The sequence below is a fragment of the Numida meleagris genome, chromosome 27 (genome assembly GCF_002078875.1).
Source record: "Numida meleagris isolate 19003 breed g44 Domestic line chromosome 27, NumMel1.0, whole genome shotgun sequence".
Lineage (NCBI taxonomy): Eukaryota > Metazoa > Chordata > Aves > Galliformes > Numididae > Numida > Numida meleagris.
This window is the reverse complement of record NC_034435.1, coordinates 1449656-1477561: the sequence shown is the minus strand read 5'-3', so window position 1 is coordinate 1477561 and position 27906 is coordinate 1449656. Positions and strand designations below refer to the sequence as shown.

At 55.1% G+C, this 27906-nt stretch overlaps 2 protein-coding genes across 3 annotated transcripts; one reads left to right on the top strand and one right to left on the bottom strand.

The window, feature by feature from the left end:
* NRTN (neurturin) lies at nt 230-16893 on the top strand. 2 transcript variants are annotated; one of them, XM_021378827.1, is made up of 4 exons: nt 230-454; nt 9963-10132; nt 10911-11072; nt 12624-16893. In XM_021378827.1, the coding sequence occupies exons 2-4, from the start codon at nt 9994-9996 to the stop codon at nt 13070-13072; spliced, it is 750 nt and encodes a 249-aa protein (XP_021234502.1). In that variant the 5' UTR covers nt 230-454; nt 9963-9993; the 3' UTR covers nt 13073-16893. The 2 variants fall into 2 exon arrangements, with proteins under 2 accessions (XP_021234502.1, XP_021234503.1); XM_021378828.1 differs by lacking the exon at nt 230-454 and having other exon boundaries at nt 9971-10132; nt 10820-11072.
* On the bottom strand, nt 18465-22458 carry LOC110388979 (alpha-(1,3)-fucosyltransferase 6-like). The gene has a single exon (XM_021378826.1). The coding sequence runs from the start codon at nt 22140-22142 to the stop codon at nt 20967-20969; it is 1176 nt and encodes a 391-aa protein (XP_021234501.1). The 5' UTR covers nt 22143-22458; the 3' UTR covers nt 18465-20966.

Here is a 27906-nt window from a genome sequence, read left to right as displayed (position 1 = left end):
TTCCTTTCCCTTTGGCAAACCGAGAAGTTGCAAAAGAAAAGAAATTACGGATGAGATCAAACGATGCACCGGGCGCGGGGCGGCACCGGGAGCGGTACCGGGAGCGGCACGGGGCGGCAGGAGCGGCCCCGGAGCTCGGCCCGGAGCTCAGCCCGGGACCGGGGGGAGGGAGGCGGGACCGGGCGGGGCTCGGGAGCCGACCCGCTCCAAACCCGCCCCCCGCCGCGGGGAGGAGGCGGTGGCCGAGCCCCCCCCCGCTCCGTGCTGAGCCGAGCCGTGCTGCAGCCGTGCCACAGCCGAACCGAGCCGTGCTGGGCTCAGCCCCAGCGAACCGAACCGAACCGAACCGCACCGCCCCGCACCGCCTCTCGCTGATGGCGGCTCCCGGTCCCACGCGTGTCCCGGTCCCAGCGCGGAGCCGCCGCTGAGCGCTGCGCATCGGCCCGGCCTCCAGGTAAGGACCCCCACTCGTGGAACGGGGAGCACCTGCCCCGACCCCGCACGGACCCTTCCCGCACCCCCGGGGGTCGCTCCGAGCCCGGTCCCGGCTCCGCCGCTGTCCCCTCTCACCCCGGAGCCCAACAACCGGAGCCCAACCGGAGCCGCCCCACGAAGCGGGGCTCCCAGAACCGGGCTGCCCCGCGCTGCCCCCCGCCGCCCCCCGCCCGCCCGGTGCCGTTGAAGCTGCCGGGGGAGTTTGCTTCATACTTGGAGAGCGTCCCGCCGCGCAGAAAGGCAAACACGGCTCGGACGGCTCGTGGTGCGGCGCGTTCGCATTAGGGGAGAAAATGCGTCCTGTCTAAATATTAGTTTAAGAAACGGAAAGGATCCGCGGCCCCGTCACCTCCTCCCGGCTCTGCCCGCCTCGGGTCCCTCCGATCCGCGGTATCCAGAGCTCCGCGGGGACCGGAGGCCAACGGCAGCGCGGCGTCGAGGGAGGGAATTTCCCACTCTCTGTACGAAGGCTTTAACAAAACAACCTAGACCTCGGATGTCTTTATTGCACATATATGGTAGCTTGTGGCCGGCACTGATTTAAATCCGATCGCTGCTCGGGGAGCCGACCCGCAATTCGGCGCCGGGGCGTTGCGGCAGGAGGAGCGGCTGGCGGCCGCCCGGAGCGCCGCGTGAGTCCCGGCCCCGTGCTGAAGTCCCGGTTCTGCGGGCGGGTTCACCTGTGGATCCCGAATCCCGGGCTCCTGCATTGCTGCGTGCTCCCGGATCGAACGGCAGAAGCACCGAGGCGCGGCGTGATGCAGGGCGGAGGAATCAGGTGGGGAAGAGAGGGCCCTGGAGGAAGGTTTTCGGAGGTTTAAGCACTCGTTGGTCCGTTGGTTTTTAAAGATGCTGGCTTTAACTGGGGCTCGGGTTCTGCCCCAAAGCCGCCCCTGCAGCACCGAGCCCGGGTGGCAAAGCAGAACCGGTGATGCCACGCGGGAGCTTTGCTCTGGGATGTGGCACCGCTGCGGGGTGAGCATCCTTAGGGATGTCACCAGGCACCTGCCCGCTGCCCAGGGCTGGGCTGTCAGCTGTCCCTTGCCCCCACCGGAGCGGTGCTGGGGGAAAACGACTCTTTTTGTTTCATTTCTCCATCTCATGCTGCTTGGTTTGGTTTTTTTTTCTTAATAGCACCGGGACAGAGGCACCTGCAGCACCGGGCTGCTCTCAGGCTGCAAAATTTGGGTGGGTGAGGGGAGCACCTTGCAGCACCCTGAGCTGGATGCAGGAGCTGGCCCAGCTTGTTGGGACGTAGCCGGGGACATGCAGGTGCTGGCATTGGGCGTCCCCGGGTGGGGGGCACCCCTGGGTGCAGAGGGAGGGCTCAGTGGGTGCAGAGCAGGGCTGGTGGTGGCTGCACTGGGTGCCCTCCCATGGTGCAGCCGTGAATCACAGCTCGGTGCTCGGCAGCTCCCTGCTCTCTCTCTGGGATCCCCATCAGAGCTGCGCTGCTGGGCCAGCCTCCCCTCTCTGCAGTGTGCTTGGCAGGTCGGCTTCCACCCACAGGGAAATGAATGCAGGGGACGGTCTGAGATGTGCAATACCTCTCCTCCACAGGCCCAGCCCAGGCAGCAGTGTGACCAGAGCAGTGTCACCTTGGCTGTCCCCATGCTTGGTGTGGTGGCATTAGGCACGCAGCTTGCTGTCCAGGGAGGGCCCATCCTGTGGCAGTCCCACGCAGGGCTGTGTTTGGGGCTGCCTGGTGATGGCAGCGTCCTCCTCTGGAGCATCCCGTGGTACCCAGCGGGGCCGAGCGGTGGCTGACGGGGGATGCTGTGGGGTGGGTGGATGGCCCAGGCACGTGGCTCGGCATTTCACCACTGTGTTTTTTCCCCTGGTACTGCGGGCAATTTCCATGCTGGTCCAAGCTTAAGCACTTGTGCACAGTGCTGCTGCCAGGAGTCAACCCCTCACTAAGCGCAGGGGCAGCTCTTCTGAGGGGGTCAGGATCAGGGCGCTGTGTGACCCCTGCCATGCCCTTGGCATCCCCAAAAGATGCTGCAGGGATGCAGCTCTGGGGCTGGTCAATGCCCTCTGGGCAAGCAGTCTGCTCCAGCCCCAGCGTTTGCAAATCAGACCGAAGGAATTCCCCCCCTAGTGCAGCTTTCCCAGTGATTTGGCCCAATTGGAGCAGTCTTTCCTGAGTGAAGTTGGAAGAAGGGGAAAGAAAAGCAAGCTGGCTCCTGCTGGTGCTGCGGGGATGCTCTCGTGTGAAGGAGCATCCCCAGCGTGGGAAGCAGCCAGCCCCTCCACCGCTGCCCCGGGAAGGGAAATGCCACGAGCAGTTTCGCTCCCCTCACTTCTTTGTCATGAAACCCCAAACGGGCTCGCTTTGTAACTCTGCATCCAAAGAGCTAAATTGAAACCGTCGTTTGCCACCGCGTTGTTCTCAAAGGATGACAAAAAGCATTTCCTCCCGCAGCTGTTCAAAGGCCGCGTCGCCAGCTCGTCAGCCCCCCTGACAAGAAATGTCGGTGGCATCTATGCTGCTTTTCGTGAAGTGTTTTATTCGGATGGAACCACATTTATTTTTCCCAGAGGAAAAGGTTTCCTTTGAATGTCGGCCAGGCTGAGCGTGCAGGGTCTGGGCTGCAGGGATGTGCAGTGCTCAGACCACGGCCCTGAGCTCTCCTGGGTGATGCCCAGCACTGAGCACGGGAGTTGCCCTTGAGCAGAGTTTGCCATAATGGAGCTTTGGAGAGCCCTTGATTTCACCTTGGCTGTTTTTCCAGGCAACGTTGGAGGGGTGAAGAGCTCTGCAAGCTCATCTTGTGTCCTTCCCAGGGAGGAAAATGCATCCCAGAAGGAACCGAGCAAACAGTCCCTGGGATTTGGGGGATGGACTGAGCAAGCAGCCCCACTGCAGGGCTGGGCAGCAGCTCCGCAGTCGTGTCCCATGGCTGAGAGCTGCTCTCACCCATCTCTGTGCCTTCCTCCAGCAGAAGAGCTGCAAAAGCACCGAGTACTCAGGTCATGACCAGGCAGCAGCTTCTGCACAGCTTCTGGTGGTTTCTTCACCGTTAATGATGTTGTTGTTGGCTGTGGCTGGGCAGGGAGCACGTGGTGTATTTATTGTGGTGGTTGCTGCTCCCTGACCCTCTTTTCTAAAGAGCTGGTGGGCTTAGGGACTGCCGGGTGGGGCAGAGCCCCCGCTCCTATTTGGGGGTTGGGGTCCCTGCATCCCTACAACGTGGTGGCCCCGTGGTTCCCAAGTGGCGGCAGCACGGGGAGGAGCAGCCATGGGATGTTCCCAGCAGAGACATTCCGTGGTTCCCTGGGTTTTTCCCTCTCCGTTGCCTTGCCCATGGCAGAAGAACAGGCAAATGTGCCTGTGCATAAGGCAGGAGACCAAAGCAGGTGACAAGGAGACAAACCAGTGCACCTGCACCCCTTGGAGCAGGCGCTCTGCCCTGCCTGGGGACACCAGCCCTGTCCCTCCAGGCTGTCCCCGAAGAAGGACTTGCCTGTGTTTTACAGGGCAGCTGCTGCCTTCGTTAAGTGGCGCTGGCTTATTAAGACCGCATTTTTGAGGCTTAGCAGCTCTATGGAGCCATCTGGGGAGGACCGTGCCAGCAGTGGAGCAGCAGGAGGAGGAGAGAGGCAGTCATTGCCTATGCTGAGTGCCACAGCCCCGTGCCCCCACTGGGGCAATGCCCCCGTTAGGTGCCCACGCTCATCACAGTGGCTTGGGGGGCTGCAAGGAGCCAGCCAGGATGCGGGCAGCATGAGCCCTTCAAGCACAGCGCAAGCTTCATGGGATGGTGGTGGATGGGGTCCTGCAGGACGGTGCCCCTCCTTGAAGTGCTTGGGGACATGGGGAGGAGGTAGGCATGGGGCGCAGCCCCATTGGGGTTGGGCTCATTGGTACAAGGCAGGTGTGTGGCCATGGGGAGGGACACTGGTGGGGAAGGACTGATGGCTGCTGCCTGCCTTGGCCTGCCCAGGCCACGCTCCGATCCCAAGTGGCTCTGGGCAGCACAGACCTGAGTGCCACCATCCTGGGACCGTTGATGGCGAGGCTTCGAGGGCAAAGATCTGCACTTATGGAAGCTGATCAGCCCCTCCATACCCCTATGGAAAGCCCTGAGTCCTGCAGGCAGTTTGCCCATGGGGACAGGAGTGCAGTGCCGTGGTGCTACCGCAATGGTGTCTGCACACACAAAGGACTGGGCAGTCCTGACCCACTGTGCTTCACACACCTGCTGTGATTTTCCCCATCGTCTGCAGCCCTCGTCATCTCCTAGCTTTGAACTTTCTCCAAATTAATGTTTTGGGGTTGCTGAAATGGAGCTGGAGGGGAATGCCTCCCAATGGGCAGGAAGGACTTAAAACTTTTAGAGTGTCCGAAGGAGGACAGCAAGATGGTGAAGGGTTCAGAGAGCATGAGGAGCCTTGGTCTGTTTGGCCTAGAGAAGAGGAGACAGAGAGTACTCATGGTGGTCTACAGCCTCTTCATGGCAGCCCTACAGCTCCCTTATGGCCTGCAGGTTCCTCATGGTGGCCCTACAGCTCCCTTATGGCCTACAGCCTCTTCTTGGTGGCCCTTCAGCTCATCGTGGTGTCCCTACAGCTCCTTGTGGTGGCCCTACAGCTCCCTTACGGCCTACAGCTCCTCATGGTGGCCCTACAGCTCCCTTATGGCCTACAGCTCCTCGTGGTGGCCCTACAGCTCCCTTATGGCCTACAGCTCCTCATGGTGACCCTACAGCTCCCTTATGGCCTACTGCTCCTCATGGCAGCCTTCATCTCCCTCACAAGGGGAGCAAAGTTCAGGAAGCATTTGGTCAACCCTCAGAAATACAGTGTGAATTTTGGGTGACCCTGCGTGGAGGCAGGAGTTGGACGTGAGGATCCCTTCCAACTTGGGACGTTCTCTGATTCTATGAAATCTCCGTTCCCGGCTCAGCGCCGCCGCCGTCTCAGGAGGAATTCCTCGTTCGGTCGCTGTGGAGCAGCGCTAAGTGCTTCAATATGTCGGCAGCTGCCGCTGGAGTCGGACAGTAAATGCTAATGTGATATTATCCCGTGCACCGTCCAAAACCCACTGGAAGGGTTTAGTGCAAATTGGATTTGCAAACCTCTACCGGGTCTCCCTGCCCTCAGCAAAGCATTGCAATCCCCGGCGGGCGCCTTGACAAACCGGCTCCTTCTGTGCAAAAACAACAGATTTTGGGAAAAGGGCAGCGAGACAGAGGGATGCTCAGTGCCAGGCTGGAGGTGGCATTGCTCGTGGTATTGCTTTTAGGATCACATTCCTCACTGTTCCCCTGTGCCACCGGTCCTGCTGGGTCCCATAGTGACTTCCTCAGTGTGGGAGGAGGTTCTCTGGATACCAGTGGTGTCGAAATTGGCCCAGAGAAAAGCACATCTGGGGCCCGGGCTCAGCCCCGCTGCCAAAATGTAAGCTTTTAACCCTATTTCCCCAGGCAGTGGGGTTGTTCAAACAAGCCACAGCAATTAGTTTCCTTCAACAAACCAACTCTTTCTGGCATCGTGCGGTTATTTAGCATTGGAGGGGTTGGTTCGTCGCTCCAAAAGAGCTGTCATACAGAGCAGGTTTTGGCAGGAGTGGGAAATTTGGGGCTGGAGAAGTGCCATTTGCCAGCACCCGTGGGTGCCTGGGCTGTCATACTTGTGGTTTTTTGGCTCATGTTAGCGTTGATTTCCTCTTTGCCTGCGTGATCCATCTTGGGTTTGGGCGTAAAGATTCTGGGGAGAGTCCTCCGGCGTTGACAGGAGTGCTTCCACACTCTGCTTTCTTTTCCTGCCCACCACCAAAAGGCCATTTCTGCACAAGGTTTTTGCTGTCACGTTGTGTTTCGCATCCTTGGTTGACTCCCACCTTGGAGTAATTTTGCATTCGCACTCTCTGCTCCAGCTGATGCTGGGCGATGCAATCACAAAACATTTCCCTGTAGTTTTACCTCTCCTGACCCATCTTTTAGCACAAAGGGTGGCTTCTGCTGCTGGTTATACCCATTGAATCAGGGGATAAAGGTCATAAAGGGAACTACCCCTTGGGAGAGGTGGTGGTAGGGACAAGGGATGCCGCCACATTTGCCCTGACCCTCCTGGACCTCTCCCTGCAGACCCACGGAGCGGGCACATGGAGCAGTGGGGCACGAGGGGCTGTCCTCGGCCCTGTGGGAGGAATGAGGGAAAGTGGGGCTGTGGGGAGAGCTCTGTAGCTCCTCGCCTTGGGCTGCTTTTTACTTTGGGAAAGCAGAACCGTGTGGAGCGTGGGGCTCTGGTTTTACTTACAGTGCAGAGGGAGAGCTGGGGAGGAGTGAGGGGATGGGGAGCAGTGGTAACAGTGTGGCTCTGTGGGCACCGAGATGCCCCAAACCCATCTGTGCTTTGTGCACGATGCTGCCCCGTGTCCCCAGCTGCTGTCTGCCATGGGGCTGCCAGCACAGAGCAACGCCGGGATAGAGCCAGAGTTGGGGACCTCTTCTTTCTTTCTCTCCTCTCTGCATCCACTTAACGCTAATTCGACACTTAAACTTAGATCAGGGTTTGGGGCATTTTTCCTTTCGACGCTCCCCATTTCAGGGTGAATTTTGCCACTTTGAGGCTGTTCCGACCCTGCAGCACTGGCAACCCCACTGCAGCCCTTCTCAGCACCGTGTCCACCCTACAGCGTTCAGACACAGCGATGCCATTCGGGGGCTGCGCTTCCAAAGGGCATCTCCCCAACTCGGGACCATTTGGGGAACATTCTGCCCAAGCTCTGCACCGTCCCCATCCTCACCAGTGTCACTGGGACCCCTGGGAGCTGCTCGATCCATTGGCTTCTCCAGGAGCCTGGAAGAGCTGCGGCCCTGGAGCTACTCCACTGCAACACGGAGCCGGGATGGAAATTGTTTAATTCCTGCAGGGTGAGTCATGAGGAGCCGGGATTTCAAAGCAGCTTGGCTCCCATGTAAGGCACTAAAATAAACAGTGTGGCAGGTGGAAGCTCTCTCTGATGTCCCGTCAAGGCCTTGATCTTTCCAAGTGTTTCATGTTGCCAAAAACCTCGGCCACTCCATGGCCTCATCCATTCTCGCGCCATGGCCGAGGCCGAGTGCTTGAAAATAATGAATCAATGCCCGGAAGCATGAATCGACTGAAAATTTATGACATACTTACAATATAATGTCTTTTGGGCGCCCTGGCTTCTAGGCTTCAAAGCCCGAGGACGGAACGTTCGCACGTCTCCTCATCCCCCTCCCTCTGCCGTAAAGAAGGATTTAGGGTAAAAAATGAAGCTCGGCTTCTCCCCTCGCCTCGTTCCATCGGGAGCTGAGGCTCTGAGGAGTCTGAAGGACACTGTGAGTCGGCTTAACAGCTGGAAATGGTCGTGGAGGAGAGAACCTGAGAGCGTGAGAAGTGGATGAAGCCCACGCGGTCCCGAATGCAACGCAGCCCTTTGCAGGCGTTGGTGTGTGCATGGGATGGGAACGCTGCTCTCCCATGGAACAGGGAAAGGAGTGAGAAATACCAGAGCTTGGGAGACAGAGCGAAGAAACCTCCAGCTAGAAGCCAAGTTCCATGGGTTCTACGTTTGCTGAGCAATGGGGGCAGTGATGCACGGGAGAAGCGCACATGGGACCGAGCGATGGACTCAATGCTTTGGGCTGAGATCGGAGCCGGGCACGGAGCTCACCCCAGCACCAGGCAGAAGGGAGCCAAGATCATTGGCTGCTTCTCTCTAGGCAAGCAATCAGCCTTGGCTGTGCTGCTGGCTGTTGTTTTTTGTGAGGATTCCAGTTCTTCAGGACGCGGAGCCTCCTGGGGAGGACCGTGGGGAGGACACAGAGAAGCGTGGGCTCGGTTTGGTGCTCAGCTCCTGCAGAGCAGGGCTGGTGGGAAGGGTTTCCTCCTGCAGGATCGAGTTTCCCGCTTGGCAGCAGGCACAGCGCGGCTGGATCTGTACCATTGCATTGATGGATTATCGGGAGAATTCGGGAGAGCACAGCGCTTTCGGGCTGTTCTCCAGATGCAAATCCAAGTGCAGCCTTTGGCCTTTTGTTGAGCCTGGGAGGAGCAGCAGCAGCGAGACCACGATGGGATCTCATGGTCTGGGCCGGAAAGAGCCCGGTGTTCCCTGTGCTGGCAGGAGTGAGCACTGTGGTACCCAGCCCGGCAGATGCTGAGCCCATGGGCAGCTCAGGGAGCGCTGACTTTTGCTGTGGGAGGATGGAAGCTTTGAGGATGGGGATGGGGAAGGGGCAGTGCAGGATGGCAGAGCCGTGATGCCCATGGGAGTAGCTGGGCACCGGCATGTGGCAGCGTGGGGCCGTCCGGCCACAGCAAAACGTTATCACTGGGGTTGGGTTTAGGATAGGTGGAAACCAGAAGGATCAGAGGGTGCCATTCCGAGTCAGCCCTGGGTGAGTCATGGCTGTGAGCTGTGTGTGCATGATTTTCCTTTTCTCCCCCCTTGCATTTCAGCTTTCCCCACAGGTTGGCACATGGGGCCTGGGGCTTTTTAGAGCGAGAGAAAACAAAGGCAAAGCTTGGAATCCTATTTTTTTTTCTGATTGTTTTGCACGTTGGAGCCAGAGTTCCATCCAGCCTTTGGAAAGGTCACCAGCGAGCGGGTGGGGGCCACAATTGCTGGCTGCCCAAAGAGGAGTGTTTGTACGGGATGCGCGAGGCTGAACCCGCCCTGCTGAAATGCTGTGGGCTCAGAACAATCCAGAGGCCCTTCCCTGGGGCTGGCCACGCCGTGCTGCACGCCCTGCCCGGCTCCAACCCTACAGCACCGCATCCAAAGCCTCAACGCCGTGCCCCATTGCTTCGCCACAACTATTGGATGCCCACGAGCGTTTCCAGCGCGCGTTCCCCTCTCTCTCCCCATTGCTCTCAGCCTGAAAGCCCTCGATCGCCACGATTAACCACGGGGGCAAACCCACTGGATGCCCTCCAGCGGCCCTCCCCACCGCGGCTCATGGGGCACCATCCACCCTACGAGCGCTCAGCCCAACGCCGGCACCGCGGCGCGCTGTGCGTGTCGCTCCGGCGCTGCCTCCCGGTACCACGGCGGGATTTCACGATCTTACCTCCTTATATGGCCAAACTATTCTTTTTCTATCTTGGCATTGTTTATAGCCCAGTTGAAAATATTTAGGCTCTGGCTGGGTTCTGCAATTATCTCGTAACCTACGGGGCGTATAATTACTGTTAGTTAACGCGTAATTAGCTGCATCCTGTAAAATAAAGTGTTGCTGGCAATGAGGCAGCACTTGCGCAGCTCTCGGGGTTGTTTTCTGCAATAACGGTAAAAAGTGAATCTCTCAAATTCCATTTTAAAATAAACACTTTTTCCCCAGTATATTCTATTTGGCAAATACTGCTAAACCGGGTTATGTTTTGTTGTGTTTTGTTTTTTTGTTTTTTCTTTCCCTTCTCTCTCTTCTCCCCCCCACCCCACCCCTCACCCCGCGCTCCAACACCCCGTGGAAAATTTATTTAAAAAGGAGAAATGTTTGGAGTTTGCAAGGAGCTGAGATGAGAAAAAGGGGATGGGAGGTGACTGCGAGTCAGCGCCGCTCTCCGAAGGCTGGCGGTGATGGGGGTTTAATGGCTGCACCCATCAGCTCCCACCAGGTCCAACCTGCTCTGGATGGACAGATCCCCGCGCTGTCAGGTAAGGGTGTCCCGGCTGCCCTCGGGTTTTGGGGTGATGTGAGACCCTCCGGTGCTGCAGCCCCGAATTTCGGTCCCTGTGCGCTGGTGCTGTTGGGATGGAGCGGGGTTGTTCTTGTGGTTTTGCTGGTTTGGATGTAGCGTTGGTGCACTGTTGGGGCAGGGATCTGGGTGGAGGTTGAGCAGCGCAACCCCGTTCCCCATCGCGGTCTGGGTTCCGTGCACATCGTCGGCAGAGGCAGTGGGGCCAGTGGGGCTCAGTGTGGGGTGAAGGCGATGGAGCGGGGTCCCCTGCCTGTGGGTTTCCCCATCCTTCGCTCACAGCCGCCCACCGGCGTCTCAGCCCCAACGCAAAGACAAGGTGGGGACCCAGCCACCAGGAGGGAGGCTTAAACCCCGCGTGTCACCCACTGCTGGGGCTGCATGGGGTGAGGACATCCCCTCATCTCCACTGTCACCACTGGGGACACCTCAGCCATGAACCACCTTCGCCTTTCTCCTGCTCAGCCCACACCCTGTGACTCAGTTTCCCCACTGCAGTCCCACCTGGACCACTCCTGGGGGCAGAGGGGATGGGCTGGAGCCCGGCAGGAGCTGTTGGCCAACCTGAGCCGTGGGGACAGGGGCGGGAGAGGGGGCCCCAGGCGAAGGCGGTGTAATAAGGATATTTGTTTTGCCTGTTTTGCAGAGTTTCAATGTTCTGACTTGCTCTAAGATGAAGGTATGGAAGTTTGCAGCCATTGCATCGATGCTCCTCAGTTCCATGTTATCCATTTTAGTTTGTAGAGACATGTTCAACGGAAGCCGGACATACAGCCCCTTGCCTTCCTCGCCAGCCTCACGGGCATCCTCCTCCTCCTCCTCCTCCTCTTCCTCACTGCCGGTGGCTCCGCGGAGACCCCCCCGGGCCCTGCCACGCCACAGCTCGCTGCTCGCCCAGTGTAAGCACCCACAGCCCAGCCCCACAACACCAACGGGGGCTGCTTTCATCTCAGCCACCCCACAGCCTCTCCCTTCCCTCCCTTCCTCCTGCACCGTGGGTCGGGAGCATCCCAGGAAAAGCACACACGGAAAAGGCAGCAAACCTTCGCGCTCATCTTCATGCCAAGAGCTGCTTTTTTTTTTTTTTTTTTTTCCCTTTTTGCTCCAAAGGGCTGTTTTTTTGTTATTAATTGCCATGCTATTTTTAAAAATGCAAAATGTCAAACGGGAGCTGAAAGCGAAGGGAAGCGGCTCCATCCTGCAGCAGCTTCCCCCGGAGCGCCGCTTGCCCCTTCGCCTTTGCTGTTTGCTGGAAATCCTGGGCATGTTTGCTTTTATTCCAAACCAGAGGAACTTCTTCTTGGTTTGAAATTTGGAAATCGATGACAAGCTGTCACATTATGCTTTCCTCCGTGCTTCCCCCGGTGCTGGGTTGGACCAAGCCCGGGCTCAGGGTTAGGACACGGGGACGCAGATGCTGCCAGCAGCGGTTGGATTCTGTGTGTGTGCTGCATGCGTTGCGGTTCTGGTGAGCAGCCCTTCCACCGAGGCAATGGGGAAACATCCCACGTACTAAATATGCTGGAGTTTCTCATCACCCCATGGTGGCTTTTCTGTAGTATCATCTCTTGGTGGAGACCAGGAAAATATTTGCACAATGGCAAGTCGGGCTGATGCCGCTGTGGAATGTTGGTTCCCCTGTGCTGCTCGGTGCCCCCGTGTCCCCATTGCTGCGTGCACTCCACATTGCGCTGCCCGATCCCCACCCGCAGCACCGCTGCCATCGGCCAGCTGGAAACCATGAGTGCAGCAGATATTCATTATGCTTTCTTTTTCTCCCTGTTTTTAAGCATGCACTTGATGTTGTGCAGGGGAGGGGGACAGCTCTGGGCGGGGAAGAAAACAGAAGTAGGAGGAGGGAAGAGGAGGGAGGTGGGGTTATTTGTGGGGTCTTCGTTTTTGCATAGTGGGGAACCCCTCTTGGGGTCTCAGCCCCATGCACAGAGTCACAGGATGGGCTGGGTTGGAAGGGACCTCAAGGATCATAGAGTGATCACAGAATGAGTTGGTTGGAAGGAGCCTTGAAGATCATAGAACCATGGAATGGTTGGGTTGGAGGGTTGGGTTGGACCTTAAAGATCATCCAGTTCCACCCTCCCTGCTGTGGGCTGGGTGCTCCCCCCAGCTCAGGCTGCCCAGTGCCCATCCACGGCCTCGGGCACCTCCAGGAATGGGGCACCCACTGCTCTGGGCAGCAGTGCTGGGACCTCACCGCCCTCTGGGTAAAAGATTTCCTCCTCAAATCTAACCTAAATCTCCTCTCTTTAAGTTTAATGCTATTCCCCCTCATCCTACCGCTATCTACCCATGCATGCTGGGGGAGGTCCAGGGGGTCTGTCCCCACTGCAGCTCCTCACCCCACACCTTCTATGATTCTGTGCTTCTGTGATTCACGGCCGCAGCTGGCTTTGTGGTGCTGATCGCTGCCCTTTCTTCCCCTTCTCTTGCAGACAGCAGCCTGCTGGAGAGCTACACGGAAGGGGAGATCCGGCAGCTCATCTCGGCGCTGGTGGAGCGCTACAGCCAGGCCATGAACTCAGGCGGCCACGAGCTGCCCCTCTTCCCCAAAGCGGGCAACCGCATGAAGCGGGCGCGCGCCCGCCACAAACCCTGCGCCCTGAAGGAGCTGGAGGTGAGTGTCAGCGAGCTGGGCCTGGGCTACGAGTCGGACGAGACCGTGTTGTTCCGCTACTGCAGCGGCACCTGCGACGCGGCCGTCAGGAACTACGACCTCTCGCTGAAGAGCGTGCGCAGCCGGAGGAGGATCAGGAAGGAGAAGGTGCGAGCGCGGCCCTGCTGCAGGCCGCTGGCCTACGACGACGACGTCTCCTTCTTGGACGCCTACAACCGCTACTACACCGTCAACGAGCTGTCGGCCAAAGAGTGCGGCTGTGTGTGAAGGGCCAGGTTGGGGGGTGGCCCAATGGGGCCGAAGCCTGTGGTGGGGACGGGGATGGACCCCCCACTGCTGCCTGCCCCATGGACCCCCCATGTCCAGTTGGAGGAGGAGAGACGACCCATGGATCCTCCATGTCCAGTGGGACCCTCCACATCCATTGGGGAGGAGGAGAGATGACCCGTGGACCCCCCCATGTCCACTGGGACCCTCTATGTCCAGTGGGAGGAGGAGAGATGCACCGTGGACCCTCCATGTCTGGTGGGAGGAGGAGAGATGCCCTATGGACTACCCCATGTCCACTGGGACCCTCTACGTCCATGGAGGAGAAGGACAGACGCCCCACAGACCCTTCATGTCCAGTGGGAAGAGAAATGCCCCATAGACCTTCTATGTCCACTGGGAGGAGTGGAGATGCTCCATGGACCCCCCACGTCCACTGGGACCCTCTATGTCCATGGAGGAGAAGAAGAGATGCCCCATGGATCCCCCCATGTCCAGTGGGAGGAGGAGAGACTGCAACGCTCGTGTGACCCCGAGCACTGCTCCCTGCCCACGCGTTTGTGCCGTGACTGTGGGGCTGCAGAGGAAGGTGTAAGTGTGGGTGTTGTCCTACTGAGGGTGTTCCCATCAGCCTACCATCTGGTTGGGTGTGTGACACAAGTGCTGGGCTCAGGGTGTGACACACGCTCAGGGCATGCTGCGCCTGGGGCGTTGTGCACAGATGTTGTCCGTGTTGTCGTGCACCAGGTTGCGCACGGGGTGCTGTCACACAAATAGGATGGCTCACCCAGGGAGGGGTTGTGAGCTGCACGGTGGAGGTGACAGAGCCGTGTGTGTGGGCTCTAACGTGTGCGGTGTGTCCATAGGGTGCCTGGTGTTACAGTGTGCTGTGTGCACAGGGGGTGTTGGATGGCTACAGGTGCCCCCAGGAAGGGCTCACGTCCGCTGGTATCACTGCATCCGTACTGGGGTCCCTGCGCTGTGCCCAAAGCCCCGTGTTGGGTGCGGAGCTGCACGCACACCGTGGAAAGGCTCCATCTCCGCTCCCCACACCCCATCCCCTCGCTCCCCGCAGCCGTCGCCTTGTAGGATAATCTGCAGTAACTGGATTAACCCCACGGCCCCTCCGCCTGCAGCCGGGCTGGAGACGCCGCGGAGGTGACACTGAGCCACGAGGCCACCGGCACAGCCGGGCTGAGGCAGGTGGGGATCCCCCAAAGCTGCCCCAGCTCTACCCTAAGGGTGTGCGGGATTCCCAATGGGGCAGCGCAGCTCGGAGCACGCGCAGGACAGGGCTCGGGCCTGGGCTTTGGCTCCACTTTGCATTTACAGCAGTGTCACTCTTGTTTACTCTGCGGAGAAATAAATGAGACCGCAGACTTTTGCGTTCTCCGGGCAGGCTAAATTTGTTGCCTGGGATTGATGGGTTTTCTCCCCTTGGCCCTCTTCCCAGAAAAAGCAAATCATAAACAGAAGGAGAATATTGGTGTCGTGTCCTGGGCATGGAGGGAGAACGCTTCGATGGCAGCGCTCCGCAGGGGAACCTCTGTGCCATATTGGGACTGTGGCCATTGGGACCCGGGCAGGATTGTGGGGTGACAAAGGTGACCCCAAAAGAAGGAGCTGCAGGAGGAGCTGCGCTTGTGACCCACGCTGTGCCCACGGCTCACTCCTGCCTTCAAATAAAGCAACGCAACGCACCCAAATCTAATAATAATAACTGCGCTCTGAAGGGCTTGGGCGCGTTCCAGTTCTCACTACTATAAAACTAAAATTAGTTGTGTTGCAGAAGCCTCCAGTTAAACACACACACACACAAAAAAAAAAAACAACCGAAACCCACAGGCACTACAGCACAGGAAGGTGCTGCGGAGCGGTGCGGGAGGGTTTGCACCGAGCTCCCCGTGTCACCGGGAGCACAGAGGTGACGCTGAGGTTTTGCAGCTGTTGCATCAGCCCCGGGGTCGGGTTTTGGAGCCGTGTTGGAGATACCCGTTGGTTTCAGGGCTTGCAGGGTTGAGGCCAAGCAGCAGTTTTGCACCCTCATGCTGCAGAACCCTCCCTGGTGCGCTTTGCAACCCCCAAAAGCACCCCAACGCATTGGGGAACCCCCAGCGCGAGGCGTGCTGCAAAGCAACGCGGATAGCTGCAACGCCTCTGCTTTCTTGTTCCCCCCTCTCCTTTTTCACCCCACGCAGAGGTGCGGGGGAAGCGGCTGACGTTGGCGGCGTGCGATGGTTCGGGGAGTGCATCTGGGCTGCAGCTGCGCCGTGCAGCCGCACAACACCCGGGGGACGAGCGGGGCCGCCGCGGCCATCGCCCGACCGTGGCTTTTGCTTGCGTGTCGCTTCCGTGCGTGTCACTCAGGGCCGTCCTCTTGGGGACACGTGCGTCCTCCAGCTCCGGGAGCATCGCCCCGTCCCGCACCGCCTGCGCAGGGAAATGTGGTTCCAATAGAACCGCCGCTGTTTCCCTTAATGCTTTCCATTTCTACAGCCCTCTCCGCTGTAATAGGAGCTGGAGCTGTCCGGAAGAATGTCTACAATGCAGAAAAGGCAAAAAGGATGGAAAATTCCCCGCTCAAAGCTACGGCGCAATCTCATCTGGCTCTCTTCCTCATCACCCCATGCGTTACTGATTGCTAATAACGGTGTGCAACATCTGTCCGGCAGCGTCTCCAGGATTTGGGGGGCACCTTCCCCTGCAGCTTGCCCATCACCCAGGGCGGGAGACAAGGGCTGGAAACCACGACGAGCTGTTTAGAACTATTCCAGTGGTTGTGACAGCGCAAAATATGAGTGTTATGTTATCCCGACTCTCCGATAATGAGTTATGGGACGTTTCATTGTGTTTTACTATACACAGCCCCATCTGGCCGGGCCGTGTTTGGGTAACTCCGGCTCTGGCTCTGGTTCGGCTCCGCCTGTCGCTTGCATCAGTCGGGATCTCATTTGCCAACGTGGGCGCACTCCCGATTTGGTATCGGCGAGGGGGAAATGGGCCTAACATCATTGTTTCCACTCGGTGAAAGCACTGGCAAACGTCGCGTCCTTTATTTAAACAGGTCCAGAAACGCGCTGGGAAGAAGTCGTTTCTCCCAGTTTATCAAGACAAATGGTTTTTCGGCGGTATTCGAAACCTCAGCCGCCATCTCTTCATAAATAGGGCTCCCACATGGTTTTGTACTTGGTTAAACAAGGAGAGCCTCCAAGCTGAGGCCCAAGAGGAAGAAAAGAAGGAAAAAAAGGGGAAAAATAGGGAAAAAAAAAAAGGACAGATTTGGCAGCCATAGGCAGGATAAGGGTGAGTGCAGGAGGAGGCAGCCCCATCCCCACATCCCCATGTCCCCACATCCCCATGTCCCCACATCCCCACATCCCCATGTCCCCATGTCCCCATGCCCCCAAATCCCCATGATCCCACACCCCAGTGTCCCCACGTCACCACTCAACGCCATTGGCGCAACCCCATTTCCCTTCTGGTATTGTCGGCTCAGTCCGACCATCTGCAGAAGTTGATGCAATGCATCTATATTTTAGATACTCTCTTATTTATTCGAAGTAACTTATGTTATTTATTTAGATACCATAGTGTGCCATCTATGTAACGCGTTCTTTCTCTCTCTCTTTTTTTAAGATTTTATTTATTGATCCAAATGGTGCCAAGTGCAGTTTACATTTATTACATTTTTACCATTTATTCTGAACGTCGGGGGGAAAAAAATGCGGTATGATATTATTTTTTTTAAACAAACGTAAACTCGGGTGTGATGCTGTTACATACTCACGATAAAGTGAAAATAAAAGGAGAATTATATTGATTTCTCTGCGGTTTTCACCTTACTTCTGCCTATGAGCGAGCGACGGCGGTGCGGCGTTACGTCCCCAACGTGGGGATGGGGATGAGCGTGGAAATGGGAAATGTGGGTTTTCCTTCGGAAGAGCAGAGAGGATCCATGTGGCTCTCTGCAGGCCAAGGGGTGGACAAAGCCCGACTTTATTTTCCCATTTCCTGCAGAAAACTCCATGCACGTCCGCCAACAGCCCCTGTTGGCATCACTCCATCATCACAAAGATATATCGATGTGAAATCACTGATTTAAAACATTACCAGGGCTGGGTTGTTGCCTGTATGAGTCTGTACTGGTTTGGCCACGGAAATGATCGTCCTCGTCCCCTCTGCGTGAAGGCTCTTCCACTTGGGTTGGCTCAAAGCTGAAGTGTCCCATAGGGATGCACCAATTCTGGCAAAATCACGTCCAAAAAAATCCCACTTTTTTTTTTAAAGGAAAGAAGGGGAGGAAGAGAATGTGAGGTTTTGATAAGGTCAGCCAGAATCGTGTTTCATTTGCTCATCCGGAAGCAGCGCCGAGGTTAGGGAAGTTTTATTTGATAGGGAAAACATCTCACAGACGGCAGCAGCATTGGCCATGGTTTTGTCGCTCCTCGTATTAGGATGACGATGGTGGTTAATATTTTGTTTTGGGGATTTTGTTGCAATTTGGAATCCCGGCCAAGTTCAATCCCACCTTCACCACCCATGGGCCCCAGGTGTCCGCCTCATTCATAGGGCAGAAGGGAACAGGCGAAAACACTGTTGAACCCGAAAGGTTTATAGTGGTTTTTCAGGCATGGAAAAAAAAAAAGGTCTGTTTATCTTCCTCCCATCGTGCCACCCAGAGATCTGACGTCTCGTGGCCGACTCAACCACTCGCCCCTGAAGCTCTGCTCTGTAAATATTTTACGAAGCATCTTTTGAGGCTCATAAATCTCCGTCTGTGCCCGCGTGTGCGGGGGCACGGGGGGTGTGTGCGCTCCAAAAGCCGAGAGATGCTGAGATCACGCTGCCGGCCTCTCCGAAAAATAAAAGAGGGAAAGGCAAAAAAAAAAAAAAAAAAAAAAGTGAAGTTTTAATGATCAAATTGGACAAGGCCACTTGGAAACTCTGACTCGTCCGGAAAGAAAATAAGGTTTGTGGGCGACAGCGTACAGACAGGTCATGCTGCTGCTCTGGGGATGCGGGGATTTTGAGTGCTGCTTCTTTGGAGTGAGGTGTGTGCTTTCTGCTTGGATGTGGGGATTTTCACTGGCTGATGCTGGCTGTAAAGCCACAGCGTTCAGTATTCATGTCTTCATTTGTAAATACAAAAGGAAACCGCTGAGAAATGGGATGGGTGTCTGCCCATAGGCTCAGGAAAGCTGGAAAGCACTGAGTTTTGGGGTTGGTTTGGGTCCCTTCATGCACTCAGGACAAACCTGGCAGGGATGAAGCTGTTGATTTCGGAGGGCTCCAGCTCCTGTGTTGTCAGGGTTTTGTTTCATCTCAGCCATTTCTCTTCCCACCCCCAACTGCAGCACTGCACTATGCAGGGATTTGTGATCCTCCCGTGCTCTGCCCCTCCTCTCTGCTCCTGGTAGCCCTACAGAGCAGAGTACAAAGGTACATGTACATGGGTACAAAGCTCAGTGGGGCCATGGGGATGTTTCCTAAGATGCTGAAAATACTTGGGGTCAGGGGCCACTGCCCTTCTCCAGGCTACAAGGGGACAGGGAAGCCCCAGGGGAAGGATAGAACCCCACGCCACACCATGCCAGCTGACACTGGGGAAGGCTGACCACCTCCTGCCTTAGATTGCAACTGTCTGCTTAGATCCTGCTCCAAAACCTCAACTTTTTTACATTACTCTTTTTCCCCAGTTTCCCATGAGGTTCAGCTTCTTGCTCTCCTTTTGGGGAAGTAAATCCTTCCCTTTGTTTTCCAGACCATCTCTCCCCAAAAGCATCAGCTGGGAGCATTTCAGCCTGGCTCCTATTGCCTTCAGGTGAAAGCACGGGAGGTTTGGGGGGAACAGGGCATTTTCACATCACCTCTGTGAGGGACTTAAAGGAGCCCCTCACCCCGACGTATGGCATTTTCCCAAGTGGGTACAGATGGGAAAAACCAGCCCCAGGCCCCGCGGCGCAGCCATCCAGATGTTTCCTTCGATTAAGTCGCCCCTTCCAGAGTTTCCCAACTGCGGTGTCAGCTTTCTCATCCCATAAGGAACTCAGCCTGTGTGTGCCTCCACGTCACTGAGGAGCGGCAGGTTCGTGCTGGATTTTGTCCTGCCAGTCCCATGTCCCTTCCAGCCCATCCTCGGCAGGAAGAGGCTGCTCCTGGAGATCACCCGCGGAATATTATTACTCTCTAATCACATCTATCCCAGCTCAGTCAACAGCGTTAACACCTTACATTTCTCCAGCTGCTCAGGACCTAGTGGGCTTAGAGATGGGAAGAACACCAGGTCGGTCGGTGCATCCAGGAGCTAAAGGAGAGAGGTGTGTGTCTGCAGGCAGGCAAGGCAGGGGCAGAAGCATGGACAATTGTTTGGCGATAAAGATGGATGCTTCACAAAGATCTTGCTCTTCTTCGAAGCAGTCAGCAAGCACGCAGACAAGGAAGATGTGGCATGTTTCTCTACGTGAATTTCTTCGCTAAGATCCAGCAAAGGCTCTTCAAGAAACGAAGCAGCATTGGTGAAGCCCCATCTAGACGGGTACTATCAGAAGGATAGGAAATAAAGGAGGAAAAAAAGTTCAGATTTCAGAGTGAAGGATTTATTCTTAGGCCTGTGATGATCAATATATTCAACCAATCCGTAAAGCAGAGGGGAAAAAAGGGGGGGACAAAGGTTGTGAAAGAAAAGAACAGACTCAGAATGCTAAAGATAAGCTCTTGCTGGTGGATCATCAGCTACAGAGTGACTGTGCAAGGATATGCAGAGGGAATTCTTTGGAAATCTTTACTAAACTGTGCTGATGGAGAAAACAATTGTATCTCTATATGCATCGCTGGACTTGGAGCTGACTTTCCTCATGGAAACATCCTGGGGCTATGGCAGACCTTTGGAAACCTCCGCTCAGGGCTCAGCAGCAGTCAGGAAGACAAGCTGGACGTCCGGAGGTGGCAGCAGGGAGCCTGGGCTGTGTCCCTCATCTCCACGCAATGGGGCTCCCCAGTTGGAAAGTAAACTTTCCAGTGGTAGCAGGAAGTTCAGTAAAGGTCAAACACAAAAAGGTGTTTGTAATGCACGGCCTGGAGCACGGCCATCAGCTGATGGCAGAAGATGGGACATTTGAGCACACAGGAGGAGGCAGCCTGTCACCCAGCCGTGCTCAGCATTTCCTTGCCATAGGGTGCTGCGGGTGTGAAAATTTCACAGCATTTTCAGGGCCCATCTCTGGCACTCCACGCCTTACCCGCACCAGTACGCTCCTGTTAGATCCTTCCCCAGACCGATGCTGTCTCACTAAACTGTCCAAAAAACAGACTTGTAAAATAAAGGCAGCAGCCTCCTGCATGCTTAGCATCCTGATGCAGCACCCCAAAGGCAGAGCCTGAGGCAAAGAAAGGTCAGGAGGGAGGAGCATGGTCGCTCCTCCTGCAGCAGCAGCAGTCGCACGGCATGGCTGCCCCTTCCAGCTACAGCTTTGCACAGTACAAAGTCCTTGAAGCTGATTTATGATTGTATATATTGCTTCTCCACCTTCCCCTCTCTATCTCTTGCTTCTGCCCTTCAATCAATGGAGTCCATGCAGAACTGTTTGCAGAGACTGGACGTTAAAACAAAAAAAAAGAGCATTTTGCACTGAGCTTCTACAAAGACCGAGCTGCAGCCAGCATAACACATTGTTCAGGTACCTAATGAATCAGCAAAATACAATGTCCTACTCTATCTGATAGTCTATTCTCTAGTAAGACAAAGGCATACCCAACACCAAAACGCTTCCCCATTACTGTTTGTTTCAAAGCTCCTCTCGTCCCTCCAGTTCCATCATATTCAATCAGCCTTCAGGCCAGCCATCCAGCAAGGACAAAACGATCGCAACGCAGCAGAGAGCTGAGCAAACAGCTGTTAGACGAACCACTTGGAGAGATCGGGCACAACCTGGTAGCTGGCCTCTGTCCTCTGCAGGAAGTGACAGGCTCTGCAGACTTGCATGCTCCAGCCAATCCCCAGCACAGGTTTCAGCCACTTGCGCCACTGGAAGTAGCGCTGGTACCTCTCGGTGTCCCTGCTCAGCTCCTGCAGGTACTGCGCCAGTTCACCAGCGCTGGCAAAGTCATCGACATGGATGAAGGAGTCAGGGGGCAAGAAGTGCTCGTAGTTTTCTCGAGGCGGCCCCAGAACAACAGGGATGGTGCCAGAGGACAGGGCATTCCTCCAGAGCTTCTCAGTGATGTAGTCTTTGTGCTCTGAGTTCTCAAAGGCCAAGTAGAAGTTGTACTGGGACACAGTGTGAAGGAGCATGTCCATGGACAGGGGCAAGTGCTGCCGCCCGTACACATCCACGGGGATGTGTTTCTTCAGCTCCTCGTAGTATTTCACCCGGTGGGAGCTTGGTCTCCAGTTGCTGACCACCCAGGCCACCATCTTGGTCTTGGGTGGGATGCTGAAGGGCTGGGGCTGGCTGAGCAGCTGCAGCTCCCCATAAGGGGTGAAGATGTCCGAGTCTCTCCGGTATGACATAGTCAGGTTGAAGAGGTTGTCCATGGCACCTAAGTTTGGAGAGTGACTTGGGGACTCCATATTGAACCAGATCCAGCGCTGGGATGGGAGTCTGGGGAGCTGAGCCAGCCTCTCTCTGTCCCTGTACACATCCCTGTGATGCATTATCACAGCATCTGCCTTTTGGGACCAGCTGCGGTTGACAGTGAAGTGGCAGTTCGGGGTGTCAAAGAACTCCGAGCAGTTGCTAAAAGTAAAGCGGTGACCAAAGGGCCATGTCCACAGCAGGATGGTCAGCCTGCGCTCACTCTTCGGTGGCGTGCTGGTACTTCCAGCTTGGGATCTTTCTGTAGCAGGATGCAAATTGTAATCCTCTGGCTTGGGAGTCCTGAACTGACGAAGAGAAGCAAAGAGGCAGAAGCTGAAGATGAAGCTGAAGAGGAGGAAGGTGAGGAGTTTCTTCCAAGAGATTTTCTTCCCTTCCAAGAGCTCCATGAATGGATCTGCAAACACCACAGACAGAGCACTGAGGGGTGGCTGCATGCTGACGCCAGCAGGGCCGCGGCTCTGGGTGCACAGCATGGCAGGGAGGTGTGCAGGGGGGCAGGGGGGACGGACACAATGCTGAGGCACGTTTACCCCTGGCCTCCTCCTTGCAGAAAGGACGGCCTCTGTGAGAACACCATGCAACAGCGTGCTTACACCCACACACACCCATGGGGCGCAGCCGCCTCTCCACAGTGCCCAGCCTTTCCTCCATCACCACACACAAGCTGTTCTCATTAGCCACCCCTCATTTCCCAGAGGAAACCCAGGAGCAGGCGGTGCCGAGCTCCGTAGGTCCACGCCATAACACTGCCCAGCGCTGAGGGGCACAGCCCTGAGGCGCTGCTCCACACACCAGCCCCATTTCCTCCATAAGCCCCGCCCCTTCCGGTCAGACCACATTGTGATTGGCTGGTGGGGCAAGCCGTGCCTCCTGTCCCTCAGAGCGGGAAGGCGTTTCCCACACACCCACACGGTGGCAGCCATCTTGATTTTGACACCATCTTAGGACCAGATGCCACCGTTTGGTGGCTGCCATTTGGTTGGATGCATATATTTGGTTGGATGGATATATTGAATTCGTACAATATACAGGGGCACACAGAGGAGCGTACAAATATCTGCTTTATTTACTGTAGATACACTTATATATTCATCTATATACGCATGCGCAGCCCAATTCTGGCCAACAACAGCAAGAAAAATTATCTGCAGTGAAGGGTTCTTGTGGCCTCCGTAACCCCATGCCAATAAGATGCTTGCTGAGATGCAAACTGCATTTAGCTTTCCCAGTTAGCAGTCTTTAATATATATATATATTTTTTTTCTGTTTGGCTAGTCTGGAAGTCAAAGCCTCAGAATCAACAGCCTCTACCATAGCACCATCCTGCACCCTTTGACCACCTGCACCCTGATAGCCACCTCTCTGTACCAGAGACACGACCTTTCAGCTCTGAGGCACCCGCATTGCTCTCACCATCCCCTTGCTCGTTCTGTGGTTGCTGTGGTCTCTAAGAGCATGGGGCTGCAGCCTGTGTCCCAAAACCTGGGTCCTGCCCCTTTTGCAGTTCTCAGGATAGTCTAACAGAACAGTCTTCATTGCATGCTTAGTTTTCTACCTCTTATTTGTAGGACAAGGGAGCGCATACAGCACCAGCCCACACCCCACAGCGTCTTACAGGTAGCTGTAAGATTTCCAGCAGCAGGATTTCTGACAGAAGCTGGTGGGGCTGGCACCGGTCACTTCTTGTCTTGTCTATCAGTTATACCGACACTACTGACAGGCATGATGTGAGAGTACAGAGGGAAAAAACACCTCCCTGCAAACAGAGGTGAAAACAGATATCCACAGACCTCCTCCCTGATGCACCCAAGGGCCCCTAAAAAAAGAAAGAACTGTGGCAACTCACCTCTAGGTATGGTCTTGGTGTGAAACTACGCTGCGTAGGGGAGAACTCAAGTGAAGGACACAACCAGGAAAAGAGGAGAACAGAGGAAGGCAAAGACGTGGGTTGGGATCAGCGGTGTGTTCCAGCTATTCCTTTGCATCTTGAATCACATGTGCCAAATGGCAACCACCAGAACTCTCACCCAGTAATGAGGGCCATATAATATATAATGAGCCAGGACAGATTCCTCTGACAAATTAAGGAACAAAAGTTAAACAAAGCAGCTCTTTTATTGATTGTGATTAAAGCATACCACACTTATGAAAGCACCTCTACACATTCAATAGTTTGCTTCCTTTACCATTCTCAGCCCATAAGATTTGCATGTGTTGTTCTTTCTTCTCCACCTTTTGTCACACAGAAGGGCATCTTTGTTTGGGAAGGGTGGGGAAAGTTAGCAGGGAGTGGAGGTTGAGGCACCGGGTTTACAAGTCCCCTGGCACCTAACAGGGTTCATGTCACAGCTGCCTCCATCCCCATGCCAGGCTTCCTGTTCTAGTCCCCTTTCCAGGACCTTCAGCATCATGGGACTGGTGACTTCAGGGATCACCTTGAGCTTAGAATAGACAAGTACTCCATCAGGACTGTCTAGGGGATCCTTCTCATATTCAGCACCACAGACCTGGCTTTGGAGTGTCTCCAGCCCCAGTGAATAGGCATTGTACAACATGGTCTGTGGACATGTCAAGGCTGTTTGTTTGCCACGGCCAAAGTGAATTGATCTTTCATTGAGCTTGGGTGCACTTGGCTGGGACAAAAAAGCACAGCCATTATGTGTTATTATAGGGCTTAAATATCATTTCTTGCTGAGGGTACATGAGCACTGCAGCCAGCAGCACAAATGAAACTCCTGCATGATGTCCCCAGATGTAGTTTTCTTCAGCGCTATGGAGAGGAAAGAAGATTTGAGTTTCCAAGCACTGCAGGAAGCTCTGAGTTGAAGGATCCTGTAGCACCAGACGAGAGGCTTCAGGCAGGTAGAAAATTCAAGACTTTAGTACCCCTGAGAACCAGGGCCACAAGGAACTTCAGCTAGCAGGGGTGATTAGTGTAAATTAAACAAATGAGCACACGCAGGGAAGCCACAGAAAACAAATAATGAAGCTGTGAACTGAGAATTGTTCTGAGTGGTGGAGTTGACGTGAGGTGACAGATCACTTACTCAGAAGGTGATGTGAGATTGTAAGACAGATAGAACAAAGCAGCTGTTGAGGTAATAGACTTGGCAGGACCAAACATGATGATTTATTGCAATCTGATGAATAGTTTTAGCAATCCCTATATCTTAAGACAAAAAAGACTGTGTTTTGGAGAAGCTTACTGGCGACTGCCCTTGCTGACAAAGAAAATGACTGCAGAGCTTCAAGGGCTGAGTATTCACCTTGGTGAGCACAGGAAAATGTGAGGGCTGAACCCTTTGCACCAATGGAGCAATATTCTCATTGCATATGTAGTATGTGAAGGCAAGCCCCAGCCCAGGACTACAGCGGAGATGTGAGTCCTTGGAGGCATTTCTCTAACCAGACGCCTTGTCCCAAGACAGACTCCAGGAGGACAGCACATGTGTTGCACAGCCCCATCGGCAGTATGCATCCCCTAGAACCAAGGCATGCAAGACAAGGCATTTAATGTCCACATTAAAAATAACTGGGGAAAGGTCTCTATGTAATTCCAATTCCATTGGAAAGCTTCTGCAGAATCTACCAGGGAACAGCACTGCATTTCCTTGCCGCAGTCTCCTTGGGCCAACTGTGAAGTGTGAGAGCTGAGCAAAGCAGCGGGAAGAATGCAGAGCTCTGTCACGAAATCTCACCGGGAAGCTCTGCCTGGGGCACTCACAGCTGCAGTTCCTGGCCACTCCCTGCTCATCTCCTGCAGAGGGATGATCAAGGTTTTCCAGGAACAAAGACATTACGGGATATGAGAGAGGCAAATACCAACGTGGTAGTCCCAAACACTTGGCTGAGCCTTGGCGGGTAGGATGGATAGGTCCTGTCCAAACATGATGACTTGGTGCTGTCCTCCAACACCCTCGGCTTTTTTTGCCTGCACAGACATAAAGAAGCACCAGTAGACATTCTCACCTTGCTAATTTCTCATGTGGGTTTCCAATGTAAGGGAGGAGAATCAGGGAGGTACCTAACCCCAAATGTAAAATAGGTCCTAAGATGCTGATCGTGTTGTTTTGTGCCTCACCACAAAATCCCACGCTCTGGTTGGCATCCAGCAATGGGCTTCTGATCCTCTAGGCTGGTCCAACCTCATGGCACAGCCTGGTAACAACAGGTTGGAAAGATGTGGCACTGGGAATGGATTTAGCTATGCGTGATCCAGAGCACTTTCATGGCAGAGAGAGTCAGATGGGAGCCTGAGGTTGGCAGCACCAAATCCTTAGCACCCAGCCTCCCTGGGTAGGCCAAACCACATTACCACTGTCTCCTCTCAGCCTGCCCCGTGGCTTCACTCTGTCTATATTAAATCACCAGTTCTGTGCACTCACCGGCACCACAGGTCCTCCTGGAGAGCAACGCCTTTGGCATGGGGCTGACTCCTTAGGGGAGCCTGGGCCATGCAGCCCCACTCCAGCCCCACAAAGAGCAGCAGGGAGCCCTGCTCTATTGCAGCCATGAGCTGGTGTTGTTTGACCTGGCCCATTCAGCAAATGGGCATCTGTATATTAGACAGAAAGCTGTGTTCCCTCTGACAGTTCACGCCACCTCCCCTGGTTCGGTAGCAGCCAAACACGTGGTGCTCTGCCCTCACAATTGTCCCCAGCCAGCCTGCTCCGTGCAATCATCAAGCGTCTTTCCCAGGTCACGAGCCAAGATCCTACATTTCTCAGCATTTAGTAATCAGCACGTGACGGTGTCAGTGTAGAATTTCAGCAACTGCAAACAGTGACACCTCAGAAATCCATTTGGGTACAAGCAATCCAGATGGACCTGAATGCTTAAGCAGAAAAGGAAGCTGGAACATAGAAACATCCACTGCAGATGCAGGAGAACTGGCTTTATACGGACACACATATGAATGCTGCCAAGAGGCAGCTTTCTGGTTTACAGAATGTATTTCTTCTGTCCTATATGGAACATCCCATGCTGGGCTTGGAGAGAGAACTGGGAGCAACCACACACCTGGCTTTGGGAATCCTCTTAGCTCAGACTGGTGAACTGGGTGGGAGCTCAGTTTTTTCCCTCTCTCAGACTTTTCCAGCCTATGCCTGGATGTCCCCGATGGCTTTTGACCTCAAGGACAATCACAGTGAGCTGTGTTAGGTTTGATGGAGTCACAACAGCTTCCTCTGCCCTCACTTCTCTGCAGTCCATACCCAACAACTACAGGGCACCCAGATCCTGGGTGCTGGATGCTGAGGGTAACCCACTGCCTACCAGCGTAGCTGCTTCCAATGAGCTTCATTATGTCTGAGCTTCTGTTCCCATTCCCAGCCCCACCTGGACTCCCAGCGTCGTATGAGGACGCGGACTTGAAAAAAGGGCATTATGAAGTTATCCCCACAGCTGCACAGCAGCCCAGGAGCAGAGGGTTCTTTCTGATGAGCATTTAATGAGTACAGTATCAGGAAAACAGAAAGCCCGCTGCCTCGTTCTCTAGTTTGGTTCTGGTTTGCTTTTTTTGCCACATTTCCTAAGGAAATGCAGTATGTGATAGAGCTGTAGTTTAGATATTCTGCCTACCCAGCACCTGCCTGCCTCCCGGTCCCCAGAGTGTCACCGCCTCTCTTCTCACGTGAAAAGTCCTGCAGGAACCTCACCACTGCTGCATCCTCACTCTCTTCTTTATTTTCCTCTTTGCGACCTTCCTGTATACCCAACGCAAGGACCCCTCAAAATCTTTTCCCCTGGAGAAAAGATCTGACCACCTCTGCGTTCAAAGGTATGCTCAGCATCTGGGGAAGGCTCAGGGGAACCCACAAGACAGCAGTTGTTTCTTAGGCTCAGGTGTTCTAAAACCATGAAAGACCACTCCAGCTGGGCCTTCCCTGTTGGACATCACCCACACAGAGCCCAGCTGGCCTCAGTGCACTGTCCCAAGAGACATCAGGGCAGATTTGGGAACTGCTGCATGGCTTTCAAACCCAGCAGGAGGGGAACCGAGCTCTTTCTTATTTCCCTCTCCGGATTTTTTCAGCGCCCACCACTCTCTCCCCGTGGCATTAAGAACAACGCTGCAACCCAGCTGCGAGGGTGGATGGCGAAGCACAGCATGTCAGGGCATTTCCAAGGCAGCTCCAGCGCTGCCCATAGCTCTGCCATCGCCCTCAGCCTCCGCTTCAAAACAGGAGGCAGATAAGATATTGCCTGCTAATGGCTTCCCATATAAATATTAGGACC

What these genes read in the sequence shown, in the direction of transcription:
- NRTN (XM_021378827.1), top strand. Translation starts at nt 9,994, where the DNA reads ATGAGAAAAAGGGGATGGGAGGTGACTGCGAGTCAGCGCCGCTCTCCG. An exon ending in ACAGATCCCCGCGCTGTCAG is followed by an intron (nt 10,133 to 10,910) that starts GTAAGGGTGTCC and finishes TATCCATTTTAG; the next exon opens with TTTGTAGAGACATGTTCAAC. An exon ending in CAGCTCGCTGCTCGCCCAGT is followed by an intron (nt 11,073 to 12,623) that starts GTAAGCACCCAC and finishes CTTCTCTTGCAG; the next exon opens with ACAGCAGCCTGCTGGAGAGC.
- LOC110388979 (XM_021378826.1), bottom strand. Translation starts at nt 22,142, where the DNA reads ATGCTGTGCACCCAGAGCCGCGGCCCTGCTGGCGTCAGCATGCAGCCA.